This window comes from Sarcophilus harrisii, chromosome 1, assembly GCF_902635505.1.
Source record: "Sarcophilus harrisii chromosome 1, mSarHar1.11, whole genome shotgun sequence".
Classification (NCBI taxonomy): Eukaryota; Metazoa; Chordata; class Mammalia; order Dasyuromorphia; family Dasyuridae; genus Sarcophilus; species Sarcophilus harrisii.
The window spans coordinates 219,772,175-219,785,673 of NC_045426.1; the positions used below are offsets into that span (position 1 = coordinate 219,772,175).

The 13,499-nt window shown below is 33.5% G+C and overlaps 1 protein-coding gene across 4 annotated transcripts in view; it reads right to left on the minus strand.

Annotated features, from left to right (window-relative positions):
- Positions 1-13,499, minus strand: part of EPN2 (epsin 2) — an 85,618-nt gene that overhangs the window by 25,453 nt on the left and 46,666 nt on the right. For all 4 annotated transcript variants that reach the window (XM_031937571.1, XM_031937562.1, XM_031937548.1 and 1 more), the window contains 3 exons: positions 6,314-6,426; positions 3,861-3,953; positions 3,338-3,494 (listed from right to left, as the gene is read on the minus strand). In XM_031937571.1, the coding sequence (XP_031793431.1) occupies positions 3,338-3,494; positions 3,861-3,953; positions 6,314-6,426 (363 nt within the window). The remainder of the gene's footprint in view (positions 1-3,337; positions 3,495-3,860; positions 3,954-6,313; positions 6,427-13,499) is intronic.

A 13,499-nucleotide genomic window follows, 5' to 3' on the forward strand; every position in this document is an offset into this window, starting at 1 on the left:
TGCCTCTGTATTTTTATTCTGTCAATTCTTCTCCCTGCCCCCCACTCCTGAGAATCTATTATTTTGGATAATGCCTGTCCTTAAATTATCCATCTTCCTGTTACACTGACTGATTTCTTCCTTGAAAGCTCTAATTTCTGCTTTTTTTTTTTTTTCTGAGGCAAAGAAAAGAGTAAGTTAAACAAAAATCTGTCCCCTTAGGCACAAACTCCTAAGAAAACTGGTGCTTTCTGAAGATACAAATGCAATTTAATGAAATCACAGAATTTTGGTGCTTAAGAGAAATAATTTAATTTATCTCCTATGTGTGACTTTCCTGCTCACCATACCTGACAGAAGGACATTCAATTTCTTCTGGACATTTCTACTGACATAAAGGGAGATATTTTTGTAAGGCAGTTCAATCTGTGATTAAATAGTTCTGTTAATAGTTCTTTCTTATGATATTTTAATTTTTATTGTATACATGAGGAAATCGAGGTTCAAAGACATTGAGTAACTACCCAGATGGTTATTAAGAGATGCTGCTGGGACTTTAACTCAGGTATTGCAACTACTTGTGCAATGTTTTTTGTATTACACATACACCAAGTTGCATAAATTTTATTAGCAGTCATAGCATACTTCTGATTTCATAATGAATTTGGAGTCAACTAAATTTCCCAGATCTTTTTTATATGAACAAATGAGGGTTTCTCTCAATTTGTATTATACTTGTGCTATTGTTTTTCCTTTACATTATTACTGTTTTGCAGCTTTATATTAATCTTTGTAAAATTTTGTTAGTTTGGGCCTTTAATCTTAGACTGACAAGATATTATTTACAAATATGAATTTTGGCTTTCTAGATCTTTATCCAAGTTTGTAATAAAAATGTTCAACACCTTAGGATCGAGGACAAAGTTTTATGTTGTGTCATTAGAGAAATGTGTATTATTTCTAGGATAAAATATAAAATCCTGTGTTTGGCTTTTAAAACCCTTAATAACTTTGCCCCTTCCCACTTCTGCAGTCTTCTTATACCCTACTCTCTCCTGCTATATACCTCCCCCACACACACCCATATAATTTTTGATTCAGTGACAATGGCCTTCTTGCTTCTAGCCCATCAATTTCTCAATTCTAGGTATTTTTACTGGCTGCCCCCCTTCCTGGAACTCTCCTCCTTTACCATCTTCTGGCTTCCTTCAAGTTTTGCTAAATCCTACCTTCTCCAAGAAATCTTTCCTCATTATCCTGAAACTTAGTGCCTTCTCTTTGATTATCTTTAAAGTATCTTGTATATATGTATTATTTATACCATTACATATGTATTGTCTTCCTTATTAGTCTGTGAGCTCTTGAGCAGGAACTGGATTTTCTTTTTTTGTTATTTTGCCTTCTTCAGTATCCTCAGCACTTAAACCAGTGTCTAGTACATAAAGACTACTTAATAAATGCTTATTGATTTGATAATACCTATAAGGTGACAATAACCATTATTATTTGAGTACGGCTGTTGAATTAGAAAAATGAACAATGTTCATAATTTTTTTATCACATCCACAAAGACTTCATGAGAAATTTAGTCATGTATTTTGTGGAAATTAAAATCTAATTTATTTAGAAAGCTCTGATGGCTCAGTAGAGAGAACATTGAGCATGAGGTCAGGAAGACCTGAGTTCAAATTTGGCCTTATTAGCTCTGACCCAGGGCAAATCCCTTAATCTGTTTGTCTCCATTTTCTCAACTGTAAAATAAGAATAATAGTAGCACCTTCTTTGCAAAATTATTCCGAAGATAAATAAGATAATACTTAGCACAGGTAGATACAATATAAATGTCTTTTCAAAAATTTTCCAAATTATGTTTACTGACTTGATGAATCCAATAACTATTATCAAAAGGGGAAACGAGGTTAGGTTATCATATCATCTTCTTGATGTACCCATGCTGGTGTGTATATAGTGATTTCCCACCTCTTTTTGCTTCATTCAGTATTTACAAATTATTTAGTCATCTTTTTTAAAAAAATATTTAAGATTGATCTTGATTCACTCTGTCAACCACAACAACAAAAAAATGATTTTTCATGTTTAAAATGGAATAAGAGCATTCAGGTTGGAAGGCCACTTGCAAGAAAAGATACTTCTTTTATTTCAGGGTAGATCAAAAACACAGCTAATAATTTCATAATACTGCCATTAATACCTAAGTATAATACAACTAACTATATTATGATTTGTATAAATCCTGGGTAATCATTCTTGCAAAATTTCTATTTATACACAAAGGTTATATTAAAAAAAAAAAAAAGGTTGGGATTAGCTCTGAGTCCAAGAGAATGCCTGTGAAAAGAAGGAATTAAAGAGTTCAATTAAACTATGTGCTCTACACTCTTGGGGCTTAGTATAACCATCTTAACATGAGGAAACCATCTTTTCTTTTAAGAAAGGAATTTTATTCTTATCTGAAATAGGAAAACAAGATAATATAATTTCTATAGTGAATGAGAAGCAAGTCTTATGATGATGATAATTATCAAAGATAAAGTTGAATAAAATGGTGTTGCTAAGAACTATACAGTTTTTAAAGAAAATATTACAAATGTTTACCTTTATAAAGTTTCAGTATACTATATTTGATGTTTAAAAATACACAATAGGGCATCTAGATGTAACAGTAGATAGAGAAAGGGCCCTGAAATCAGGAGAACCTAAGTTCAAATTTGACCTCAGATACTTAATACTTAATAATTGTGTGACCGTGGGAAAGTCACTTACTCCTAAATGCTTCATACACATGCACGCGTGCGCACACACACCCACACACACACTCACACACACACACACATAAAATTATATTGTTTCCAAACCAGATCGTAAACATAACTTTTTAAACTAATTAAAGTGACTTTATATTGCTTTTAATAATAAGGAAAAATTAGAGCAAATGTATCTCTACTCAGTAGTAATAATGTTAAGTACATGATTTTTAGCAAACTACAGCAATGATTCAGATGCCTATTAGTATTACAATTTATTTATCTAAACAGTTGAGACAGATAAGACAGGATGGAAACAATGGAAAAGAATTATAGACTATGCCATCACTTCCTTTTATCTATGGCACACAAATAACTAAAAGACCATTCAAAATGTAAAGAAATAAGTATTGAAAATTATATTCAATATCATTAGTTTTTTTTAACTGATCAGATCATTCCTAAAACACTAATCATGAACCACTAAGCCAGTTAAGAAAGCATGAACAAACCAAGACAAATAAGAAATAAGAGCTAAAAACCCAAGCCCTTTTCACTGTACAATTACCAAATATAATTAAAGATCTTTTTACCAAATGATTGCCAAGGATCAGAAGTAGTTGATGTAGTTGCAGTTCCTCCCCAGGGGTCAGTCTGATTGGTTACAGTTGATGTTCCCCATGGTTCTTCCTTCTGGGGAGCAGCAGCTGAATTGGGTAGGGCATCCATCAAATCCAACAGAGTATTATGCTGTGGGGGAAAGGAAGCAATGTTTTCAGATCAAACAAACCAAAAAAACCCCACAAAAAATAAGCAAAAGACCAAATGAAACAAAAGAAAAATAATCTTCCCAAAACCAACCCTATTTTCCCACATTAGTAGAGCTTTTGCTAGTTCCAAACTACATTAAAGTAGATGCCGCTTGCTTACATTTTTTTGAATGAAGACAATACCAAAATACCTAAAATGAAATTCTACTAAAATCCAATGCACTATCCAAGATACTTTAGAAAACAATTATGCAACTTGGATAAATAAATGTCAAGATAAAATGAGAATGCATGAAAAAGATTTTGCAAGCATTATTAGTATTGTATTGTTACATGTTATTTTTACCTCTTTCTTTCTTGGAATTTTAACAGTGTCTCTACGACTCTCTTCAAGGGCCATTTGTAACCTTAGATCATCTCCACGTCTGAGACGTTCTTCCTAAAATGGAAAGAGCATTTGGAACAGATTTTATTACAATAAGAAGTACTAATATTTCAGTTAAAAAAAAAAAAACCTTAGGTATTTATATGAAGTTCCATTTGTGTATTATTTCAAAATAAGAATCAGGAAAAAGATATTTCTTTTGCAAAGAGAAGAACCATGGCTTTTTGCCCCATGCTTTTATAATGCCTTAGAAAGAGCTTGGATATTCATTGTGATAGCTCTATCTATCATCAGTGACTTTGATTCCACTAGTGCAGGGATAGCTCTAGGGAATATTAAAATAGATTAACTTTGTTTTGGCATCTCTTGCCTTTTTTTTTTTTAACCCCTGCTCTTCACCCCTGTTCCACCTAACTTCCTCACACAGACTCTATGTCCAATTTGACAGAGCTTATTCTCAGATATAATATGTTGAAAATGTTTTTGGCTAAGGATCAGTTAAATATAGAAAGTAACTCTCTTACAGGAGAATTAATAAATGCTGATGAGATGCCATAAACATTATCTGGTGCTATTCAATGACCAATGCACTGGACAGCACTCATTTAAATTGTGGTGGTCAGCACTCTCTCTCAGATTGGCTAAGATGACAAGAAAAGATAATGACACATGTTGAAGGGGATATGGGAAAACTAGGACATTAATATATCCTTGGTGTAGTTGTGAAATGATACAATCATTTTGGAGAGCAATATGGAATTATGCCCAAAGGGCTATCAAACTGTGCATACCTTTTGACCCAGCAGTGCCACTACTGGATCTGTATCCTAAAGACAAAAAAGGGAAAAGGACCCACATGTGCAAAAATGTTTATAGTAGCTCTTTTTGAGGTGACAAAGAACTGGAAACTTCCATCAGTTGGGGAATAGCTGAATAAAGTTATGGTATATGAATGTTATGGAATATTAATATTCTATAAGAAATGATCAGTAGGATGATTTCAGAGAAAGACTTGGAAAGACTTACATGAACAGATGCTAAGTGAAGTGAGTAGAACCAAGAGAACACTGTACACAGCAACAAAATTATAAAATAATTAAATGTCATGGACTTGGCTCTTTTCAATGAGGTGATTCAGAGCAATTCCAATAGACTTGTGATGGAGAGAGCCATCTGCATGCAGAGAGATGACTATAGGATTCAGACTCTAGTATTTTCATCTATTTTGTTGCTGTTTGCTTGCTTGATTTTTTTTCTTTCTCATTTTTTCCCCTTTTGATCTGATTTTTCTTGTGCATGATAAAGGTGGAATTATGTTTAGAAGAAATGCACTTGTTTACCCTATATTGGATTACTTGCCTTATATGAGATGGGATAAGAGGGAGAAAATTTTTGATCCCTACTGGATCAAAAGGTATGTATGAACAGTTTTATAGCACTTTAAGCATAGTTCAAGATTGCTCTCCAGAATGACTGGATCATTTAACAACTCCACCAACAATGTATTAATGTCCCAGTTTTCCCACATCCCCTCCAATATTTGTCATTATCTTTTCTGTCATCTTAGCCAATCTGAGAGGTATGGAGTACTGACCACCACATTCTAAATGAGTGCTTTCTAGTGCATTGGTCATTGAATAACATCAGAGAATGTTCATGGTATCTCATCAGCACCTATTAGTTCTCCTGTAAGAGTTACTTTCTGTATTTAGTTGATCCTTAGCCAGGAAAGCTTTTCATCTATATCTGGGAGTGATCTCCGTCAAACAGAACATAAGGGTCTATGTGAGGAATTTAGGTGGAATAGAAGTGAGGAGCAGGGGTACAAATAAAAGGCAAGAGGATACCAATATAAACCTTGCAAGATTTGGAAAGGGTGAATGTTGAAAATTATCTTTGCATTTATTATGAAAAAAACCACAAAAACTTATTTTTTTTAAAAAAAGAATGTGGTCAGAGACAGTATTAATGTTATAACTCTATCTTAAAATATGCCTAAAATTTATAATAAATTTAACTGAGTAAAGAATGATTCATTTAATGGGGCTACCCTCTAATTTTTTATCCTTTTACAGGAGAAATTGAAAATACTTAATAACCAAGTAAATTATTTTTTGAGGGAAAATAATTTCAACTGCTTTTCAGTCTTTCCTCACTTTGGGCTTACAATTCTCACCTATATGCCATTTCCCCTCCAGACAATTCCCATACAGTGGGGCTATGGAAGATAGTAACTCCTGACAAAAAGAAACTAGCTCCTAACAAAGTCCCAAAATTCCTTCAGGACAGATGTATTGGCTCCTTCCTTTGAAATCTCACATTGCCTAACATATTCTAAATGTGCTCAAAAAGCACTTTTAATAAAAGCTTTAGAATGAGGCTGCTGCATAAATACAACTACTCAGATAACTAACCTGCTCTGCAACTTCTCTGCTCATTGCTAATGCAAGCTGTAGCTGAAGTTCCTCTTCTCCACTTGTCTGTGGTCGAGCCTGTTCCAGCTCTGAAGAAACACGAGGGGAGGTAGCTGTTGAAGGAACAAGACAAAGTTATCATATGCAAAAGGCCACAAGACAATTTAATCCTATCTATTACTTGTCCCCATGCCAAGAAATTTTCCAAATCTTACAATATAGATACATTTATAAAGAAAGTAATAATGAATCTTAAAAGGTAAAAAATACACATAACAGATGAATATGGGTACATGTAAAATACTTAGCAAAGGATGAAATGAACAATTATTCTTAGGATCATTAATCTTTACAATATATAACAGCTACATGGGGTGGAAGGGAATCTGCACAATTTCAAAAAAATTAAGTACATTAACTATGATAAAAATATATTCCCTGAAAGGATGAACAAAATAACCAAGCAAACAACAAGCACTCATAAAAGTCATCGATTATATGCAAGAAATTACTTTATACTCTGAGAATACAAAAGCAAAATTTGAATATTTTCTGCTCTCAATGAGCTTACATTCTATAAGGTGAGATAATATAGTATATATAATATATACATATATTATAATATACATGTTATATATATATTATATATAAACACCATGAATATTAATTATAATTATATAACATATATATATGAATGCTATATTTATTATACATAATAAGGAAGGAAAAAACATGAAATAAATAGGTGATTTAAGTAGAAAGGGTAGTAGGTAGATGAGGGAATTATCAGAAAAAATATTTAAGTAGATTGGGAAGCCTGATTTGAATCTTGAAGAAAACAAGGTATTCTATGAAACATAGGGAGAAGTGTATTTTAGGCAAGTAGAACAAATAATGAAAAGGCAAGGATAGGACATGGAGTATTGTAAGAAGCAGCAAGAAAGGCAACGTAGTTAATACTGAAGAGTGTAGGAAGAAAAGAAATATACTATATAAAGAGGCTGAAGAAGTAGGTTGGGATCAAGTTGTTGTGTCAAATATATATATATATATATGCCAAACAGAATTTTATTTTCTCCTAGAAGCAATATGGAGTCACTGGGATTTATTGAGTAAAAAAGTCACATGGTGAGCTCATGCTTAAGGAAAATCACTTTGGCAGCTGTATGGATGATGGCTTAGCATGAGGAGAGACAAGAGAAAAGGTAAGAGTCCAATTAAAAGGCAACTGCAAGAGTTCAGACTGTTAGAGGTGATAAGAGTCCCAAGTAATGATAAGTTATGAGTAGTGAGAAGGTAATGGTTACAAGAAGTGTTGCAGACAATAAAATTTGGGCATATGGTATGAGAAGAAGTTGAAGAAAATACTGAGACCACATCCTGGAACAATGGCATAGTGATGATACTCTTAAAAAAATGTCAGAAGTGAGGTGAATTTAGAGTAAAAGATAAATATATAGGGGGGGGAGGAGGAAATATTTAAAAGGCATATAGTTATATAGTCTGGAATGTTCATATTGGATGGTAGCTCAGTGGATCAGAGTTGCATATACAGATCTGTCAGTCATCTGTCCAGAGATAACTAAATGCACAGGAGCTGATGAGATCACTAAGAGTATAAAGGAAGAGAATAAAAAGTTAGGGAAAAAGTCTTGGGATACACCTATAATTAGAAGGCATGAAACTGATGAGCCAGCAAAAGAGAGTTTAAGAGGTCAGTCACAAAGGAGCATAATCAGAAAAGAGGAAGTATGGCAAAATCTCAGAAAAGAGGAACATAACCAGAAAGAGAGTGGTCAATACTGTCAAATGCGTCAGAAAAATCAAAGATGACTGAGAAGAGACCACCAGATTCAGCAATTAAGATCATAAGTAATACTGGGCACAGCAATTTCACTTGAGTGATGAATAAGTTTGGAAGTCAAATTATAAAGCATTGATAAATTTTATTTAAATATACACGTGGCACTCAAGAAACAAGAACAATGTAAATATACACATACTTTTTTTTTTTAAAGCACCATTACATACTTCTCAACATACATACATAGTACATACATATGGAGAGGGAGAGAGGGAGAGGGAGACAGAGACAGAGAGACAGAGACACACACACACAGAGAGAGAGAGAGAGAGAGAGAGAGAGAGAGAGAGAGAGAGAGAGAGAGGGGTTTCTGTTATAACTTCTTGGATAATTTAAGTAATCCTCTTTATATAGTACTTAATACTTCACAGTTTGTTGGGAAGGTCAAAACAAATAATATCTATAAGGTGATTTGAAAACCTTAAATAAATGCTGTTATTATTAACATCATTGTCCTGGACTGAAGATACAGCTATAGTCTCCTCCATATTCCTACTGGATTGCAAAGTGAATTAAATTTGTACTAATTTCAAGCCATAACCCAGAAGATCTTTTTATTGTTATTGTTAAACACTTAAGTTCTTGATTTGAGATTATTTCCTATGATTTGTTTTTTTTTTTTTAATGATAAAATGTCAAAATAATTCTGGCTATTGGAGTGTCAAATCAAAGTTTTCCTATAAATATTACCTGGTAAAGAGATAATAAACAGAAAATAAATTATCCCTTCACAAGGTAAAGTATAAAAACACTATAAAATAATCTTCCTTGTGCTTCCTCAATGTGTGCATCTTGAAAGATGTAATCCTTTATCTTCTGATTCTCTTTCTGTTAGCCTAACTCAGCTGAAGAAATAAGATAATGTCAGGAACAAAAGGTAAAATGTTTCTGGTAGGGCAACAACATTATTTCACATTCTCTTAATTTATATGGGTGTAGTCCAAAACTCCATACACCCAAATCCTACGAAATTGTAGTACTTCCTAGGCAATCAACCCTACTTCCAGTTTAGTCCAGCAGCCAGCAATGCCTTACAAGACACAACTGGACAAGTACAACTCTGCAAGTATTGCAGATCCCTCTTCAACAGCTCAGCTATTAATATTCCTATTAAAACTATTTTTCCTATTAAAGTTTTTGAAACTGGTAAATGGATCAACATCATGGTTTTATCAATAAAAATTATACTAAAAAAGATGCATTATCATTTGCCTTGCTACTTACTGCCCAAGATCACTAGGCCCTTTCCATCTGCCCCATAGCTGAATCCTAATATATGAGCTCCAAAAGCAGGAACTATCTTGCTTTTTCAATCATAACCCCAACACTTGGCACTTAATAAACGCTTTTGCATTTTGCATTTACTAATTTTATCTATACATAATCCTTTGGAGAATTCATATATTTTCTGTTTTCAAAAATGACTTCTACTGTCAACAACTCTCAATTCCTAATCTCTAGAATTTACTCCTTAAGCCAATTTATAACAAATGATAGAACTTCTTCTATTTGGATATCCTACAATCATGTCATATTCAATATTGCTAAAATCACTTATTTTCCTAATAAATGATAACTCACAAACTAAGCTAACATAACCATTTTTCTGTTATCACCATTCTTTGACTTTCTTTCCTACCTTGAAAACAAATTTTTTATACTTTCCTTAATTATTTATAATTACTAAGTCATATTCATTCATTTGAAATGTCTCATGAAATAATCTATACCAATTGTGAACCACACCTTACTATGAATGGTCTCACTTAAACTCAACTCAAATTATAGCAACATGCTAAATTATTTGCCATCATTTTACTTCCTTTACTCTAGTTGATTTGGCCTATCACTGCTGCAGACTGTATCTTGTGTCTCCTGTTTAAGGTACTTAATGCCTAAATTCTTTTCTTCTCTTAATAGTCCTCAAGCATAGACTTTTTAAGTCAAATCAAACTGCTCTTACTAGCTCTCTTAATGATCTTTCAATATACAATTTTTTCTTCTTTTTGCTTATTCAATTTTTCTTATCTTGAAAAGAATGTTAGAAACCAAAACAAGTTTTGAATCCTACCTCTGACACCAGTTGTATGATCATATAACTTAATTCTAACTGTGCAAATACAAATTTTATACTTTTCCCAAGGTTCAGGTAAAGACCTTCCATAAAATTTCCCAAGCTAACCCAATAACTATAATTTGTTGGTTATTTTTTTGCCTCTCACAGTTGGGTATCCCACCTCAAACAAGCTATATGTTGTGATAAATCGGTACTAATCTAAAAAAGTGAAGGACATTTCATTCCACAGGTTTCTTAGATCTAGAGTACAGGAAGATTTACTTGAGAAGGATGGTTTACTTTTAGAAGGCTTTGTACTACTTTGGGAAAATGGTTCAGCTTTCCCTTAATTGGTAAGTCTACTTCCCCCTCCCCCCCAAGCTCCGGAGAACTTCCTAGAAAAGACTTGGGGAAGTAATGGGTGGAATTATTGGGTGGTACAACTGTCTTTGAATAATCAAGGGAATGTTAACTCACCTGGAAAAAAAAAAGTTAATTAGCTGATTTTGTAGAAGAACTTCATCCAATCCTCAAATGAGAGAGAAGCAGGAGAGAACTCAAAAAGGGCAACAATTTGATGTCATTTCCCTGATAGGGGTCCCAGGAAAAGGAGGTCTTGGCTGGTGAACCAACTAACAGTGAAGTATCAGTAAGGGATGAGTCTCAGAACATACATCCAAGCAAAGGTCGCAGGTAAAAGACATATGATCTCTCTTAGCTACCTATTACAAATGACCCTGATCCTTGATGGGGATTGGTAACTACCAATAGTTACTATTGGTAACTAGTCTGTGTCATCACTGCCATTGCCCAGACACTTCTGATGTTCTTGTTCCCTACTGCTGTTTGCATTGAAAAACTTACTATAAACTTCCCCAGGTATTATCCTCAGTATAGAGGCTATACTTTTTTTTTTTCTAACAGATTTTAATTTTTATAATGTCTACTACCAATTATACTGCTTTTGAACATCTTCATCATGCACCCCCCTAACAATTATTTCCTAGCTGATTTCCTAATAACATCATCGGAGATGCTTTCCTGAATCAGACCTATAGTACACCTAGTCCAAGATATTGCTTCCAATAAAAGTTCATAACTTTGGTTACATTTGGCATCTCTCTCCAGTATCCATCTCTGATTTTGTTTGGTTTGGACTCCAGGGAACATGATTTGGATTCCAGGGAACATCATGCCTTCCCCCAGGATGGAAGTGATCACTTGAAATTTTATCATCACGAAAACTAACTTATTTGATATTCAACACCTTTTCAACTCTTTCAGTTGCTTGATTGAAGGAAGGCTAGAAGGTGGAGCAATAAACTCATCCCAAAGTCTTTCTTTATAGAGCTGAGAACTTTCTGGGTAATTTTCCATTTTCCATCAATGAAACTAAGTAGTTTGGAAACATAAAACATCATGCCCCTTTGCAAAATAACCATTAAGTGGCCTCTGGCCTCTTCTCTCCCCCTCCTCTTTAGTATCCTTTTGTGTATTGTCTAATCCAATTTGATTGTAAGATTCTTGAGGACAGGCACTGTCTTTCATTTCCTTAATTGTAAATGCAACACCTAGCACAATGCCTTTGCATCCCTATAATTAATAGGAATGTTTTATTTACAGACTTGTTGCCTTGTATTGTTGCCTTGGTGAATATAACAGAGCTAGTAATATCTACTGTATATTTAGTAACTTCATCTTTTTAAATCCTTTTACAATGAAGATTTTTTATTGAATTTTTCTGGACAATGAATATTTCATTTCATTGCTTCCCAGAGTGAATCACTGGCCTGAATTAGACCTAGCTCAGAATAGAACTCTATAAAGATTGTCTTCTATTTATTTGTTCTCCCTCAAAGTATCTGAAAAGCTCAGGACACAAAGTTATTATTTTTGTAAATGCTTTTTTGGCAAATGAATAAAAATCTATTTAACTATCTATGCAAAGTATGTGCTATTTAATTCAAATAAATATGCTATCAATGCCAAAATTGATATCAAACATTATATAATTTCTTCCCCTTTCCTTGATGTAATTTTTCACTACTTATTTATTTGGGGAAGAGATAGTAAGAGGCCATGATTGTACAGCAATTCTTTAACATGGATCACAGAAGAACAAAACAACCACACTCTGCACATTGGCAAAGATGACAAAAGACAGGAAGTCATTGGTGCAGGGGTTGTAGAAAGATTGATAAATCAGTGAGGTTCTAATAATCATTTTGGAAAGAAATTTGGAATTATGCAAATAAAGTAACTAAAACATTCATATCTTTCACCCAGAGATTCTATTGTTACCAAAGTAATGGAATTATTATTCCTTATATCCCAAAGAGGTCACTGACAAAAGAGTTCCCATTAATACCAAAGTACTTAGCATAGCACTTTTGTGGTTAGCAAACAAACAAAGTAAAGGCCATTAATTCAGGGATAGATAAAAAAAAAATTACAGTACATGAATACAAGAGAAAATGTAAAAAATGATGAATACAGAGAAGCATGGAAAGATCTACATGAACCAATACAAGAGTGAGGTAAATAGAGCCAAGAAAACAATATATACAATGGCTACAATAATGTAAACAGAAAGAATAACCACTTGCTATTGCCTGTGAATAATGCATACTTATAAAGAATAAGCATGGCTTTAAAGAACAGATATTAAAAGACAGTCCTACACTTTTGGTTGAAGACATAATAAATAGGTCCACAAATGTATGCTGAACATATTTTCAAACTTTTTTGATCTACTAACTGATCAGTTACACCGATTCCCCTTCCTCCTTTTTTCTTTAAAAAAAAAAAAAAAAAATACAGTCAAGCAGGTGACACAGTGGATAGAGCACCAGCCCATAAGTCAGGAGGACCTGAGTTCAAATCTGACCTCAGACACTTTGACACTTCCTAGCTATGTGACCCTGGGCAAATCACTTAACCCCAATTGCCTCAGCAAAGGGGAAAAAAAAAAAAGAAAAAAATACTGTCATATGGGATGGCTCTCTGGGAGGAAGATGAGAAGAGATACCAGGGAAAATTACAATGATACCAAAAAAAAAAAAAAATCAATAAAAAATTATTTTAAAAGATTAATAATAGGGAAACTAAGTGTGATGGTACATTCACACTTCTATAATTCTTCCTGGAAAGATTAAGGCAGGTAGATCACTTGAGTTTGAGAGTTCTGTGCTACAAAAAGACTAAAGCCAATTGGGGTATTTTCACTAAGTCTAGCACCAATTTGGTGATGATACCCCCTCCCAAAA